We start from the raw sequence: 16,121 nt of genomic DNA, 5'->3' as shown, positions 1-16,121 counted from the left end.
TGCTCTTGGGTTCACAGTCAATGTGGTAGGACATGAGGAGAGACCAGTTTGTAATTTAATGTTTGAAAACTCCAAGAGACCCAACAAATTAAGAAGACTCTTAGAAACAAAACAAAATTAAGAACTTCCCTGACCTGCCATCAAAAACCATGAGCCTTCTTGAGCTGACTTTAATCCATGATAAGGATCTATCGGAGATCTACCCAAACTTTTGGACAGCTCTCAGGATTGCACTTATATTGTTATAATAAAAAATAAATACAATTAAGATGGGTTTTTTTCGGGGGGGGGGGCATCGGAGGGGTCTCGCCCGGGGGGCAATTCCATGTAGAACCGCCACTGTGTGTCAGTACTGTCTGTTCCTTGGAATCGAACAAAGGACTTCATGGAATGTTTAGAATCACTGTGTGTTTTGTCGGGCGTGTCACGGTTATAGCCTGGCACTGCAGCTAACACTGTTCTGTGTTATGATTTACTTACGTGTCAGGTTTCCAAACCATTCTTATATGCAGCCCACTTTCTGACGAAGGAAACCTCTCCTCTGCTGCACCTCTGAAACACCATCCAGCCTCCATCTGCTTGCATCTCGCAGTACACCTGAGCACTTGGTTACACATACTATTTAAGATTTGCAGAGCAGGAGCAGAAACTTTCTTGGGTCTACTACTGTCTTAAAAGAGGACCCCCCCCCCCCCCCCCAGAATTGTAAACTGTAGATGTAGGCAAAGCATAGCGCAGGACACAGTCACTATGACAAATTGCTTCATGCTTAATGTCATACTTGATACCTTAAATGGGGTCTTAACTCCATGAGGGTGGATTATATAAACTCCACTGGATGGATGTGGAGAGAGATTTTTGATCTGCGTGCAGTCTGTGCCTGTGGTTTATACAGCAAGAGAATGACAAGACATGTTAGTCTCAGCGACCCCAAACAGGCACAACAAAATTAGTCCTCTGGTCAGTCATTTCTTTCTCCAAGAGTTAATAAATACCAGCATACCTTTGTATGTACTTACGCTATATTTTAGCAATGTTCATAATAAAATGGGTTTTGATGATATTTATGTCGAGATATGTGTGTTTCAGTTTCAATATTTTCATTCATGTTTATAAAACAAACCGCTAATATGTTTTTTAAACCCTATTTTCACGACCCTAATCTCAACGCGGAAGAACCATACAGAGAACTACAAATTGAATGGCGTCCGTGTGTGTGTGTTGTTCCCATCTTTTGTAGTTCTAATGTGTTTTCACTATTATGTGAGTTTGCGACCGGGAACCTTGCTACTTTAATACATCTATCTTTATTTTGTAATAGAAAAAGTTTAAACAAATGAAAAAATCATCACGTAAAAAAGACTTGTTCCAAGTTTGGTAGGGCCTGAACGATATTGAGCTTATATCTAATAGCTATAGATTTATAAAAAAATACAAAAAGGGGCAAAAAAGACACACACACCAACACAGTCAATTAACATATGTATTTTCATTTCACAGTGAAAACAAAGGCCATAATAAACCTGTAAATGATTGATGTCAGTGTGTTCCTGGTGATTCAGACCCAGACAGTTCACTGTGTGACTGGTCATCTGAGTCGTCATACTTCATCAGCAGAGTCACGGATTTTTACGTTACTCTTACATTGCAGTTCATTAATACTCTGAATACTTGAATCAAATCAGGTTTAGGAAATCAACAGAATTATTTCAAGTTAAATGATTTATTGACTTTGGTCGTGATGCCTTTGTGTTACTCATTCTTACTTTTACACACGGCAGTAAAAACATATAAGAGCACACCGAGATTTATGGCCACACTGATGAACACAGGAACACACTGGGTTACACAACCTCCTCTCTTCAGGAGGCAGGAGAGACTTGAGGTGGAAATGGAGACAGACACCGGCTGCAAGGGTATCACTACCGTTAATCCACATCTGGTTGGATCTGAAACCTGTGGCCTATGTTGTCAACCAGTGGAACCAGACCTCCCTACTTCCCTCAGAGGCTCTATGAGGATCAGGTGATACAAATCCTTTGTGCCCATGTAGGAGGTTTCCTGTCATAGCCAACAGTCAAATCCATCTCCCTCTGCTCCTTTTCTCCACGTGCAGTAGATCCATTCGGAGGCTCCAGTCCAGATGTGTCGGAGTATGGGTCCTCTAGAGCTTTCAGGACCCTGTTGAGCTGCAGAACAGAGGTACTATTGGTCCTTGAAGCAAAAATATGATTGAGAACATGTATAAAATCATTTCAATATTTTAGAAATATGAAGGGACAGCAGCAACAAAGTCCCTTAACACTATCACAAGGAGCAAGACAAGATAAAGTCCACACCAAGACAAAGATTTCTACTGACCAAACTGTTATACACTTAAACTATCAAACACACAGTGGGATGAAGGCTACTATAAAGAACCTAGAATGGAGGTTTCTAGAAAAGAATCAATCGAAATCTCCCAACCTCAGAGAAGTCTCCTTTTTCGGCAGCTTGAATTGCATTCTGGGCGATGTAGTTGCGTAGCATGACCCGGGGGTTGTTGCTGTTCATCACACTGAGCCTCTGCTTTTTGATTGGGGCCAAGTTACTCGAGTCATCACACTCCCTGGATAAACGCCTTCTGTTGATTCAGCACAAGAGGATTTACCATTGCAAATTGTCGCAGCTCATTTAGACGGACAAAGATGATATGTACATATAAAAGCAATAACTATTTAAATATCATGCATTGGGGCAATAAGCTATAAACACAACAGTCACATGAACATCTAATTTCCACTCACATTTTCACTCATTTGCTACTGAACAAATCCTTCACTAGATGTTTTTCTCTGCTAAACTTTCCACTAAGTTCTTTAGCCAGTTGTCAAGCTTGTTCCCACTTTTTATACTGTGTTTTATTTTCTTAAATCAACTTCAATATATTTGATTGTGTTTTCTTTATATCTATAGTTATTTATGTGTGTTTATGGGTAGAACCGGGAAATAGCAAGGCTCAATTGCATTTCTTTGTCAAGAGGGATTGATAACAACTTCTAAGGCCAAATTTTTTTTTTAATTGATATTATCAGCCACTATTGATCATTATCAGAAATCCTTTACTCCCTTGTATCGGTATTTCCATTGGCTGCCTATTGGAATTATTTAGTAAATGTAAGATTTAGCTTTAATCCAACTCAAAGTGAATGCTCCCTCCGAAATGATATCACTCACATTAAAGAACGTTTTTAGTGAGGTGCCCATTGTGTGTCTTTTTGTTCACTTTTTAAACTCTTGTCTCACCTGTATCTTCTGACCCAGTGAGTCCAGTCATCACGCTGCTTTTCCTTAAGCTCATCTTGATCCGTCTCAAGCAGCTCCTTAAGCCGACCTATCCGCTCCAGCTGCTGGGCCACACCTGGGCCGCCTGCCGCCATGCTGAACATGCCCGGGTTGGTGTGTGCCATGGACAAAATCATTGCCAGTTCACTAGAAACAGAGAATATGCTGATGAAACGTTTCCTACACTCGTTCCACATAAGCCTGCTACTGTCTCCTACGTAAATACTACCAGTTGCAACTAAACAACACATTTAACTCACATATTGTCTCGGTAAGACCTTTCCCCAAAATGCTAGCATTTGAAAGAAAAACAAATTAGATGACAAAAAAAATTTGATCATCTGAAACTGGGACTCTGCTCACACAGGATTAGATGTACATTCAGGAGTATATGGTGAGGCAGACAGAGGCATTAGGTTCTTATTACAGCAGATTTTTTATCAGACAAATGTATATGCAACCTCCATATACCCCCTCACCGGTCCTCCATTGTTGGCTTATTAGCCACCTTAAGTTCCTCAATGGAGGAACACTGCTGCAGGATGAGGTCCACTACAGGCCCCACTGCTTCCCTCTCACAGTCGCCCTCCTCAGGCCAGGGGACACGGCTCAGCAGGCGGAAGGTGTTGGTGAAATCTGCACCTGGAAATAGAAGCACAATGACACTGAGGGAAGCAGAGGACATAGAGAAGGCTGCACGATGGCTACACTGTTTTAAAGTTCCATGACATTTGTCTTCCGGGTCTCTGTACCAGTGTTGTGCATGACGCGCAGCAGGTCCGATATTAGCTGGCCATCCTCTGCCTCCTCTCGGCTCACCAGGCCCAGCTTCTTCCTCATGATACTCAGGTAGAAGCCTTCGTACGTGAGCATAAAGTCGTCCAGGATAGCTCCTGCCTCGGCGGCATCCAGCTCGGAGCCCAACGCTTCGGCCAGGCGAGCCAGGTTCCAGCGGCACACAGACGGCTGGGCTTGGTATGAGTAACGGCCTCTTTTGTCCGAGGCGTTGGAGATAAAATCTGGATCATACCTGACACAGGAGGAAGAGTTTTTATACATAGACGAATATGATGCACTGCATGGAATGACATTGTTCTTACATCTTCTATCTACTTACTTTACTTCAAAACACATTGTAATCTTACTGAGGCATAGATGGAAATTATATGTATATATATTTTAAGTTCAACCTTTGTTGAGCAGAGGAACAATATTTCAGATTGCAAGAAATCTAAATGAAAAGAGAGTGCACATGTTTCTGATTTCAACTTTCAGCAGTTTACCGGTCCATGAAACCGAAGGGGCCGTAATCCAGAGTTAGACCCAAGATGCTCATGTTGTCTGTGTTCAGGACGCCGTGGCAAAAACCTACACACTGCCACTTGGCCACTAGCTCAGCAGTTCGCGTCATCACCTGGGGATAGAGACATAGGATGATAAACACCGACAGCTAAAGTAAGAGCTGCTGCAGGTGTATGCAGGTTTCTCACCTCTCTGAAAAAGGCCATATTTCTATCTCTCCGGTTGCTGTGATCCTGCTGAACGGAAGGAAAGAAGCTGTCGATGACGTAATCCAAGAGCTGAGCACGGATGTCCTGCCGCCCGGCGCTGGGACCCTGCAGGCCGGAGAATTCATCACGGCCCAGAAAGATCTCAAAGGATCCGAACCTTTAAAACAAATTAAAGAGAGATTCCATATTTTGTCCAGATCCCTCTTTGACAGAAGGTGTTTGTATGGATAAAGGACTGACGGCTCTTGATGAACCGCACCTGATGAAGGACGGGGCGAGGCGCAGGACCACCGAGCATCCCTCAGGAATCCGCTGGCCACTGCTGAGGGGATCTCTCATGACACGGAGGTCAGAGGTGACGAGTGAGGCCGCACGGGTGCTGGGTATCCCCAGGGCGGCCATGGCCTCGCTGCAGAGGAACTCTCTGATGCTGGAGCGAAGCACCTTCCTGCCGTCACCGTCTCTGTGGGAGAGTGAATGTGGCTGTCACACATTTTAGAGAGTCTCAGCTCTGTTTAAATTGAGTGAGGCTTGACTGAGGCAGGTTGAAATATGTGCAGCGTCCGAATATGTACAGTACACAAAGTGTTGTATTGCACCGACAGAATCAATATTGCACAGTTAAATTATATACAGTTAACTATTTGTGTTTAACAGAACAATGAGTCAGGGAAGTGAAGGTGCACTGATTTGACTGCAGCAATGAGAGAGTGTGTGAGCCACAGTTAAGCTCTTAAGCAGCTCTCCATGGTTAATGAGTCCACATGCCTGTGCTGAGTGAGGCTTATGGAAAATGTGCTTTGTCACTTGAATTCTCTTATTGCCACTTTGTTGCAATGTAAACATCGATCAAACATCATATTTCAATAAGATCTATATGTCCTGTTCCTGAGGTGAAGTATAATATAAAGTCAGTTCCAAATAAGATGGTAATTGCATGAATGAAATCCACAAAATAAGAACCCACAATTACCTGGAGTAAGGTGTGACTCCTGCACCTTTAACCTGAATCTCCCATCGCCCCTGGGGGCCTGAGTCCACCTCCCCCAGGTACATGGCCGCCCCATCCCCCAGCTGACCCGCGAACAGGCCGAACTGGTGTCCGCAGTAGCAGTGTGCAGCGGGCTGGGAGCCGGGCAGCAGCCTGGAGCCGCTCAGATACTCCGGAGCCCGGGGGTCCTCCAGCACGTCCCGATCCCTGAGACCGAGCAGAGCCAGCGCTGACCGGGACAGCGCCGCGAGGTGGGGACTGAGCAGCGGCTGGAGGGTCCCGATCCGGGAGAAACACGCCCCCGGGACTGTTCGGGACCCGGGTTCATCTGTGTCATCCACCGGCAGCTTCCTCAGTGCCGTGTTGTGGAAGGATAAGAGCTCCAGAGGTGTGGAGCCGGTCTGAGAGGACTCCATGAGCCGTCACCACCACAGCCATATACTGAGTGGATCAAGGAATGTATCAGCCTGGATAAATAAGCCTGAACGAAGCAGAATAGGCTCACAGGCAGTATTACACCATAATTAAAGAACTCACAGCAACACACAGTACTTTGAATAGTCGAGGTGGAAAAATACTTTTAAAAGCATTAGTAATAATGATCCAAAAGTTGAAACAAATAAAATAATAGCAAAATATCAGGGCATCAATAAAACAATATACAATAGTTGTCTAATTAAAGTATGAAATCAACTTATAAAAAGTTAAAGTTACAAAAGTTAATAGCATTGATATTAAAAACAAAAATGTTGGTTTCTTTTTCAGGGATTTTAGACATCTTATTTTTCTATTTTTATGACTTTTCTTTACGGTTATTTTCTTATTTCCCTCCTTAGCTTTTCCAAGTGTTGGAAAGACATCTGTGTGATGTCCTTACTTTAGGTACGTGTAATTTAAAGATGTATCCAGGTGTATTACTGTTATGATCATCTATACAAGCTAAAGTTAAACTACTTCACTCGACATTATTTTGGAGCAGTATAAATTATCACCAGCAGGGGGCAGCACAAAAAGGAAAATATATATCCCAACGTTTAACACATACGAAGAAGGAACAGCTTTCGACAACAGTTCAGTATCTCAGTGTAAATAATTAGCTCGGCTCATAATTCGTGTGTATCACGTCTCCTGGTTTAAAAGTTGAAGTGTTGCAGCTGCAGATGAGCTGGCTCCTCTGTCACGTCCCTGTTTTATCCCCTGGCTGCTAACGGCATTGGCTGGGGAGTTAGCCCGCTGTGGCTAACAGCAGCTAACCGCAGCTAGTCAAACTTTTCTACGCCGCTATGAGAAGATGGATTTAAGTGTTTTCACAGCCAGTTCCACAGGTTGGTTTAGAGACGAATCCACAACGAGTTAAACACTACATTTATTATATTTGTCCTATATGACTGTTTGATAAGAGTTCACCAACTGACTTTTCCCCATTCGTCTATCCCAGCTACATTAGCCCAGGTAGCTAGCTGATTGCCTTTACTGTTCTGACACGTATTCTACCACACAAAACCATTACTGTGTGCACGCTGGGACCTGAATATATGTGCTGTGTGTGCAGACTGTACTAACATGGCAGAAGTTGGCTAACGTTTGAGAACATCGCGGTTCTTGAACACGCACTCGAGTGTTAAAGTCCATTAAGGTTGCGTTCAGAGCGCCTTGTTGTTACAGCACGTTAAACACAAAATAACTGTTATCTCATTGAAGCATCAGAGATGGGTCATATTTGCTCATCATTATTATCTGGACAGTTGGCATAAAACAACCATCTCAATTGTGACTTAATTATCACAGATTATCTTCTTTAACAAAAGAGCGTGGAGGTGTAAGTAACAGCCCCAAGATGTCCTCCCATCATCACAGTTTCAAGTACTGTCATGAACTTGATATGTAAACATTCTCTTTATTGTCAGAGTGAGACAATGTAAGAACTTTAAAGGGAAAGTTCTTCCAAAAATGAAAATGTACTCATTATCTACTCAGCACTATGCCGAAGTGTTTGAGTCCACTTTTGGATTTTCAAGGCTACAGTGTTGCAGCCACATCCAATACAATTGAAGTAACTGGGGAACACTTCTCAAATGTAAAAAAAAAAAAGGTAGCCTTCCTGATTACTGCTCCTCTGGTGTCATCCAAGTGAGGCCTGACATTCAAATTCCACTTGAAACAAGGTCATTTACACATCAGCGAGAATATGGCAGTAGTATTGAAGCCATTTTGAGTGGCTGCAACACTGCTTTATTTATTTTTAAGATTGTGTTTATTATTTTTTACCATAATATCAAAATGTAATACATGGAAGAATATAATATACATACACCCCTCTATATATATCTTCAAAAATAATTATATAACCACCCACATATATACATATATATATATATATACTGAGATACATGCAATGAGAGCATTTACATTTTTGGGTGAACAACCCCTTTAACAGGGCAAACTGTCTGCATCTTGTTTTTCAGATGAGCCTTTACCTCTGGCCTCACTGCGCCTCTTGGTGCCGCCTCTGCAGCTCATGACAGCCGCGATGTGGCAGGTGCTGAAGAAACAAGATGTCATGAACTACTGGAACGTGGCAGAGTTTGTCTCTTTGGCAACCGACCTGGTCCCAGAGCTGCTGATGTACAAGCACAGGACACAGCTGAACCTGGGATTAAGAGCCAGGGTGAGTACAGGTGGAGAAACTAACCAATTCATAAATAATGGTATTTTTAATTCTTTAAGATATGTAAATGTTGGATTTTTGTGATGTCTTATTTTTTCTCTCCTATATAGTATATCCTTGAGCTGTGCAGAGGTGAAGAGCTTGTGGAAACTGACTTCATCTTATCACACTTGGACAAGATTAAATCACAAAATTTCACACAGGTAGATACAATTTGTTCAGCTCTTGGTTTCTTTATTTCATTTCACACAAAAAAATATTTTTTATGAACCTGAATTTCAGCTTCTTATTTTATTATTTGTTGATTTAAATGAATGCTTTTTTTGGCAGGTAACATTCATCAAAATCAGAGCAGTTATCCTGTAATAAACATGTAATGATGTTTATTTCCATATGCAGATGAAGGAAATGGAAGAGGAGGAAGTCGCAGTGAACTTTCTTGAGCTGATCCAGACTCTGATCAAAGGTCCTGAAGAGAGACAAGACTTTTTCTTGGTATGACTTGGTGTTTGACTTACACTTCTGTGGAGCCAGATCCAGCAGTTTCCTCTGTAGCTTATGAAGTCATCATTACATTTTATAGGTTTGATGCTGTCAGTTGCAAATCTTTCAGACATTATAATGCATTGAACAATGTAACGAAATGTAATATTTAAAGTCAATGTCTTTTATTCTTTGTAGGAGGTCTTCCCTGCAGAGTTCGGATCACAGTATGACACTGATCTGGAAACCCTGTTCTCCGAGTTCATCTGTCGACTGACTCAACTCTTGCCTGTTCCTAACCTCAAACAGGTAAGAGGGGTCATTTTTGGTAGAGTGCTAACAAGGATATAACACTGTGGCAAAGAATTAACAGCTTAACATCACTGGGGGTAATACTGCTGTCCCCATCTGTTTCCCTCAGACTATGTCATGGCTCGGAGCTGAATGCTCAGTGTTGGAGGATTGTGTCCATTCAGTGTCTAAGTCTACAGACCTGAAACACCTACTCCAGCACCACAAACACATGGGGCATTTAGAGCAACATGGTAAGTCTCTTCCTGTCACCACTTCCTATGTATTTCACTGTAATGGCTGACTCTATGACAAAAACGTTTAAGTTCATGTCCTTTTTTGTGCAGTTCCACCTTCTAGTATGGGCGAGTGCATCCTCTCCTCCCTCTCTGCGGTTCCTCCTAGCCGAGTGGCAAAAACCACAGAGCAACCCAACCAATCATCTCCACCGCCAGGGCTCAGTGATGAAACACAAACTGTCTCATTTGTGAATAATGTAGAAGTTGAAATAATCACAGTGACAGATTATGCAGAGGTTGAATTGGGCCCAAGCACCGACATTGAGCTGGTAATCGAGGAACACTGCTATGAAACGACAGACAGTTGCACAGTGGCTGGAGATTCTTTGGTAGTGCCTCCTGAAAGGACGACCAGGGAAGAGGAAGTGAATGAAGCGGGGGGAGGAGCGACACAAGCAAAAGTTGAAAGTGGTTTGACAAACGTCCTCCAAACCGAGGTTCACAGGGACGACCCAGCTTCCCCCCAACACACAGTTCCTCTGGGTCCTCACGACTGCCCAGACTGTGAGAAGAAATTTAAGTTTGCCTCTTCACTGATCGCCCACAGGGTCATCCACACTGGTGAACGCCCGCACCGCTGCAGCGAGTGTGGTCGCTGCTTCTCTTTCAGACAGTCCCTTGACAGGCACAGATACACGCACAACACTGGACGCAAGTACGACTGTGCGGTCTGCGGCGAGACCTTCCACTCGTTGTCAGCCCGCACGGAGCACAAGCAAACACATATGGAAGATGGTGTTTACGCATGCCAGCAGTGTAACAGGAAATTCAGCTGGGAGCTGGCTCTCGCAAGGCACGTAAGAACTCACACCGATGACCCGACCACTGGGATCCCGAAGGATGGAGAAGAACTGGTTATAAGTGATGAAATAGTCTGTGAGGATCCAGGTCCACTGCCTGAGTCTGACTGCCAGGTGGAAGCAGAGGAGAAAGGTGAGCAGGATCCAGAGAATGCAGAAGTTCAGAGCAGCAAGGGCATCATCCATGAGTCTGGAGGCCCGTTCCCTGACCTCGATAATCACCAGGCCATGCCCGCAGTGAATGTCCGCACAAGTGGGCGCAAACGCAAACCCACCATGAAGATTCAGGTGATCAATTTGCAGAAGCGCCTGAGCACGAAGAGAAAAAAGAATACCAGAGTCGACCCTCCGGACCTGAAGCCTCTGCCTTTCAGCTGGTAAACACCTCTGCTCTTATTTACCATCTTTGTTTTGTCTCACAACGTTTCTCCCTCCTCTGTGTTTGTGGTTCTTGCACAGTTTTCAATCATCAGTGTATTACAGAAACTGTGTGTTTGAGTTATGTTTGAATATATTGGTTATTGTTGGCTGTTGATTAAAGCACCTCATGTTTATTTGTCTTTACAGCTCAGAGCACTCGTATGGGTCACCCATGGTCTCGTCAAAGGACAGCAATGAAAGTGAGTGTTCATTTGTTGACATTTGTAGTTGTTGATATTTTCAACACAGGTATGTAATCAGCGAGACTGGATAAAAAGATATTTCAAATAATTGGCTGAAAAAAGTTATTTTAAAAAGTTTCTTTATTAGATGAACACAGTAAAATGTCCTCAGTAACTTGTGACTGATTATGTGTTCAAAATAGTTCATAGTAACTTTGAAGAAGTGACACTTTCTTTATGAAAGTAACTGTTTAGTCGTCTTCCTGTATTCTGAAATAACCTGTGTCCATTGTCAAGATGACCCTGTGTATCCCTAAATGCTTTGATAATTTCAAGTCTGCAATATTTTGTGCAAAATATCCATATAATTTGATAATTGTATATATATATGAAAAAAAATACAACATTTTACCTATTTTAGCACAAATTAAAATTTGTCCCATAACTTCTCCTCAGCTGTTTTCTCCTGTCCGAAGTGCTCCTTCCATCACTCAGATGAAGTCCAGGTCCAACAGCACATTGACTCCTTTCACTCTGCTGAGCCTGAGGAGGACAAGTCGTCCCTTCACCACCTCGCTGATGAACAAGAAGCTTTTAGTTGTTCAGACTGTGAGAAGAGCTTCAAGTTCCAGTCTTTACTGAAGGCACATCAGCGGATCCACACGGGCGAGCAGCCCTTCCTGTGTTCTCAGTGCGGACTGCGTTTCTCCTTCAAACAGTCGCTGGACCGGCACAAGCAGACGCACAAGTCCGGACGCAAGTACGAGTGCCTGATCTGCGGGGAGTTCTTCAAGTCCCTGGTGGCTCAGAGGGAGCACAAGAGCACCCACATGGAGAACGGGGCCTACCTGTGTTCCGAGTGTGGCCGGGCATTTGCCTGGAAGTCGGCACTGGTGAGGCACGTGAAGACCCATGGTGAAGAGGCTGACAAGGGGGAGCGTCCTCACAAATGCCCTCAGTGTGACCTGGGCTTCAGCTGTGCCAGCCACCTCAACAGGCACGTCCAGACCCACCAGGAAGAAAAAGTGCACAAGTGCAACTGCGGGAAGAGCTTTGCCTACCGAGCAGCTCTGAGCGCCCACCAGCGCATCCATCAGAATGAGCGGCCGCACACATGCACACAGTGCGGCAAGGGGTTCCTCTACAAGGGGGGTCTCCGGAACCACATGAAGATCCACTCTGAGGAGATGCCCTTCATGTGCTCCTTTTGCGGCAAGAGCTTCAAGAGGGAGCGCAGCATGAAGAAGCACGAGCGCTGCCACACCAGGGAGAACGTTTTCAGCTGCTCCCAGTGCGACAAGAGTTTCGTTTACAAGGCCACGCTGATCCGACACGAGCTGACTCATTCGGGCGAGAGGCCGTACCTCTGCTCGGACTGCGGGAAGGGCTTCTTCTCCCACGCCGAACTCCTGAAGCACGAGCGCTTCCACACGGGCCACAAGCCCTTCCAGTGCACACACTGCGGCAAAAGTTTCACCCAGTCTTGCTACCTGACCATTCACCTGCGCTACCACACCGGCGTGCGGCCCTACTCGTGCACCGAGTGTGACAAGAGCTTCCTGAGTGCCAACCGCCTGAAAAGACACCAGAGAATACATTCGGGGGAAAAACCATTCCTGTGTGGAGAATGTGGGAAGAGTTTCAGGCAGTCGTATAATCTCAAAATGCATCAACGAACACACATTATGAAGTTAACATAACTGGGAAAGACCTAATTTATTGGTGTGGAGACTGATTCGGAAATGAATTATCTATGATTTATAATGTATATTGCGTCTGGGACAAAAGTGAAAATAGATGTATTATTGCAACTGAACTGCTTCTAGTAATAATTGCTAATAACATGTTCACAAGTTAAATGTCTCCTTTTAGTTAATGGTTGTGTTGCCATTAAAGCAGACTGAGCAGAGGAATGTTTGTCATATGTGTTGTGTACCATCAGTGTTAATTGACTCAAAATCTTCAAATAAAAAAACAGTAGAAGGTTCTACATAAATTCTTCTTTATTGAGAAGTGGGTCTAGTTTTACAACAGAAAATTCAAAACAGGTTGGAAAATAAGCTTTAAATCTTTTTGCGCTACAACAAAATACATTTTCTCTTGATGGCAGTAGTTGTTTTTCAAACAGCAAGAGTGAAGAAACACGGGCTTGTCTCAGATCAGCAGTAGTACACACAGAGGCCCCACTGAGACGGTTTTACAAGATTAGATAAAACTTTCATGGGAAAAAGAGTAAATGACAAAATGCCTGCAGTTCTGACATTACTGAATGAATGAGATCGGGCTGCACTCCACTTATGGGATGTTTGTGCCAGGTCAGAACAGAAGTGTGCAGGAGAGGTAGAGAAGTGCCCCTCCCCCGCTGCCCACACAGTGACCTACACGGCGATGTGCAGAGTGATGGGGCAATGGTCGCTTCCCATCGCCTGGTTGCGGATCTTGCTGTCGCACAGGCCGGGCAGCAAGGACGACGACAACATAAAGTAGTCGAGCCTCCAGCCCACGTTCTTGGAGCGGGAGTTCATCATGTAGGTCCAGAAGCTGTAGGCGTTGGTCTGCTCGGGGTAGAGCTCGCGGAAGCTGTCGATGAAGCCGGCCTCCAGCAGCTGGCCGAAGCCCTCGCGCTCTTCGGGGGTGAAGCCCGCGCTCTTCTTGTTGCCCTTGGGGTTCTTCAGGTCGATCTCCTGGTGTGCCACGTTAAGGTCGCCGCACAGCACCACCGACTTTTGCATGTCGAGCTCGCTCAGATACGACAGGAAGTCCACGTCCCAGGTTTTGCGGTAATCGAGGCGCACGAGGCCTCGGCCAGAGTTTGGCACGTAGACGGTCACCAGGTAGAAGTTGGGGAACTCGGCAGTGATGACGCGGCCCTCCTTGTCGTGCTCCTCTTTGCCTGGGGAGGAGAGGGGAGGTTCACTCAACTACTAATGGCAGATACTTTACCAAAATTATTCAATTTAGTAATTGATGGCTGCACGGGATAAATTCTGTGCAGTTAAACCAATATCTAAAACCACGACTCACCGATGCCGTAGGTCACTTTGATGGGTTCAGTCTTGCAGAGCATGCCCACCCCGCTGTAACCCCCTTTCTCATCTGAGGTAGCCCAGTACTTGTGCGGGTACTCAGGCATCGAGGTGATGTCGGCTGGGAGGTCTTTCTCCGCACACTTGGTCTCTTGCAGGCACAAAACATCTGGAGCCTCCTCACGCACCCACTGGGAAAGAAGAACACAGATGTTAAACATTAAACACACACACTTAAACACTTTGCTCTTTTACAGCCTGGAAACTAGCTCCTGTTTCTCAGGGTCAATGGTCACTCACATCCAGGCCCTTCTTTTTCACCCAGGCCCTCAGTCCGTCCACATTCCAGGAGGTGATCTTCATGTTGGCCTCCCGTCCGTCCTTGCTGGTCATTTTGTCGGGAGGATCATCGTACAGTATCGGTGCCTCCGGCTCCTTAGCCTTCTTGGCTTTCTTCGGAGGGGCTGTGAGGTGGAAGAAAGGACAGGTCATAATGGAATTGTGCCAAGGTCAGGGGTCAGAGATGTACAGTAGCTTGGAACATGTAACAAATGTAATGAACGATATGTTTTTGGAAGCATGTTAGTGTGCGCTGACGTACTGGAGCTGGTTTCAGTCTCCCCTTCTGCTGTAGCCGCCTCCTCCTCTGCCTTCTTGCCTCTTTTCATGCTTGAACTCGCTCTGGTGGCAAACACACCTCGCAGACACACAACACGCACACACAACAGCACACACGCCGCTGGAAAAAGACAGAAGATGGAGTTAAGTGATATACTCATCTAAAAGTGTTCAGTCCTAAATGCCATAAACGGCAAGACTCAGTAAGTAGAACACTTGATAGAAAATGTAACCGTTAGATGTTTGACAACGGAAACATTTGCTGAAAACCTAATTTCAGCTCATGTGTATAATTGTCAATAGATTTTCTTAGAGTTTTGGGCTGTTGGTCAGTCAAAACAAGCATTTTCAGGAAATCACTGTGGACTCTGGAAACTTTGTTTATAAACACTTTACATAACATTGATGGGGAGGGAGGGATTGACGAAAGATTATGAAATACAAAAAATATGAATGGAATAAAGACTAATATATACAGTGTAAAAACACGACAATTATGTGCAGTGTGAGAGTATACGTTTTATAGTATAGGCTGACTACTGATACTTCACTTACCATAGTTATTATACATTTTTACTGATTCCTTAAACTTAGTTATAAAAGAACTTTGAATATGTTTAAATGAATATACATGTGTACTTCAATATATTATTACTGATCAGTCAACATAAGTATTATCTGAAATGAGCCAATAGCAGCTGATAGATCTGTTTCTAACTTTGAGGGCTTTTTTTATTTTACTGGAATCTTTTGAATTGTTTCCATCTTTGTTTGTGCATTTATGTCCATACAGATCTATTTAAATATCTACAGGCGAGTGAGAACTGGGATGTGAGCAGAGCACCAGTATCGGCCTCTGGGAGGTCTGAACCTCGACGTCTGATGGAGGTCCTCTCTGTGCAGGAGCTTCAATGCACCACATAGGCTGTATCTGTGATCGGGTGGGTGTGCAGAGCAGCAGCACACCGGCCACAGAGGCTACATCTGAGCTCATTCTTCTCTGTGTTGTACAGAGCAAGTTGAATGGAGAGCTAAGCTAATGCTAGCTGCTGCTGCTCTGTGACAAAGAGCCCAGAGCAGCAGCAGCAGCAGCAGCAGCACACGGCCTGCACAGAGAATCAATGGAGCTTGAGCAGACCCGCTGCATTCAATGCACACATCCGATTGGTCGGTCAATGCAAACACGGCTCAGTACACTTCAGCAGGTTTTATGATTCTGAAAAAATAAGATGCAAATAATCTTACTTGTACTTTTGGCAACAGGATGCGAAGAGCGGACAAGCGCAGCCAATCAGTCACTCCCCCAAACACTTGCTCGCTCACACACAAAGCAGCAGAGGCTTCTCACCACGTGCCTGCTGTAGTAAGTGGCTGCCCGGACATTTGCCTGATAGAAATCACGAAACCAAAACGCCACCTTTTTTATTTACAACTTCAAAACCCGCAATAAAAGTTGCAAAAATATATGAAATAATATTTGTGTAGACACAGAATATTATCCTGACGTG

General features: G+C 44.4%; 3 protein-coding genes across 4 annotated transcripts; 1 reads left to right on the top strand and 2 right to left on the bottom strand.

Moving 5' to 3' along the window:
• Window positions 1-1,469: 1,469 nt before the first annotated feature.
• Window positions 1,470-6,252, bottom strand: selenoo2 (selenoprotein O2). The gene is made up of 9 exons (XM_062382369.1): window positions 5,809-6,252; window positions 5,095-5,298; window positions 4,815-4,992; window positions 4,608-4,738; window positions 4,077-4,354; window positions 3,804-3,966; window positions 3,286-3,471; window positions 2,467-2,623; window positions 1,470-2,189 (listed from the first exon to the last, which is right to left on the bottom strand). Exons 1-9 carry the CDS (start codon window positions 6,240-6,242, stop codon window positions 2,013-2,015), a joined length of 1,908 nt encoding a protein of 635 aa, XP_062238353.1. The 5' UTR covers window positions 6,243-6,252; the 3' UTR covers window positions 1,470-2,012.
• A 615-nt stretch (window positions 6,253-6,867) lies between these two features.
• Window positions 6,868-12,965, top strand: LOC133948551 (zinc finger protein 420-like). The gene is made up of 9 exons (XM_062382366.1): window positions 6,868-7,151; window positions 8,292-8,494; window positions 8,605-8,697; window positions 8,894-8,989; window positions 9,176-9,286; window positions 9,399-9,522; window positions 9,616-10,744; window positions 10,935-10,987; window positions 11,426-12,965. Exons 1-9 carry the CDS (start codon window positions 7,118-7,120, stop codon window positions 12,667-12,669), a joined length of 3,087 nt encoding a protein of 1,028 aa, XP_062238350.1. The 5' UTR covers window positions 6,868-7,117; the 3' UTR covers window positions 12,670-12,965.
• On the bottom strand, window positions 12,955-15,967 carry apex1 (APEX nuclease (multifunctional DNA repair enzyme) 1). Of its 2 annotated transcripts, none has more exons than XM_062382368.1 (5): window positions 15,859-15,967; window positions 14,597-14,734; window positions 14,296-14,459; window positions 13,994-14,186; window positions 12,955-13,862 (listed from the first exon to the last, which is right to left on the bottom strand). In XM_062382368.1, the coding sequence occupies exons 2-5, from the start codon at window positions 14,661-14,663 to the stop codon at window positions 13,348-13,350; spliced, it is 939 nt and encodes a 312-aa protein (XP_062238352.1). In that variant the 5' UTR covers window positions 14,664-14,734; window positions 15,859-15,967; the 3' UTR covers window positions 12,955-13,347. The 2 variants fall into 2 exon arrangements, with proteins under 2 accessions (XP_062238352.1, XP_062238351.1); XM_062382367.1 differs by having other exon boundaries at window positions 15,865-15,932.
• Window positions 15,968-16,121: the final 154 nt, after the last annotated feature.

Source organism: Platichthys flesus, chromosome 23 (assembly GCF_949316205.1).
Source record: "Platichthys flesus chromosome 23, fPlaFle2.1, whole genome shotgun sequence".
NCBI classification, from domain to species: domain Eukaryota; kingdom Metazoa; phylum Chordata; class Actinopteri; order Pleuronectiformes; family Pleuronectidae; genus Platichthys; species Platichthys flesus.
This window is presented reverse-complemented; position numbering and strand designations above follow the sequence as displayed.

What these genes read in the sequence shown, in the direction of transcription:
- LOC133948551 (XM_062382366.1), top strand. Translation starts at nt 7,118, where the DNA reads ATGGATTTAAGTGTTTTCACAGCCAGTTCCACAG. An exon ending in TTTCACAGCCAGTTCCACAG is followed by an intron (nt 7,152 to 8,291) that starts GTTGGTTTAGAG and finishes CTTGTTTTTCAG; the next exon opens with ATGAGCCTTTACCTCTGGCC. An exon ending in AGAGACAAGACTTTTTCTTG is followed by an intron (nt 8,990 to 9,175) that starts GTATGACTTGGT and finishes TATTCTTTGTAG; the next exon opens with GAGGTCTTCCCTGCAGAGTT.
- apex1 (XM_062382368.1), bottom strand. Translation starts at nt 14,663, where the DNA reads ATGAAAAGAGGCAAGAAGGCAGAGGAGGAGGCGGCTACAGCAGAAGGG. An exon ending in TGAAAAAGAAGGGCCTGGAT is followed by an intron (nt 14,187 to 14,295) that starts GTGAGTGACCAT and finishes CTTCTTTCCCAG; the next exon opens with TGGGTGCGTGAGGAGGCTCC. An exon ending in CAAAGTGACCTACGGCATCG is followed by an intron (nt 13,863 to 13,993) that starts GTGAGTCGTGGT and finishes TCTCCTCCCCAG; the next exon opens with GCAAAGAGGAGCACGACAAG.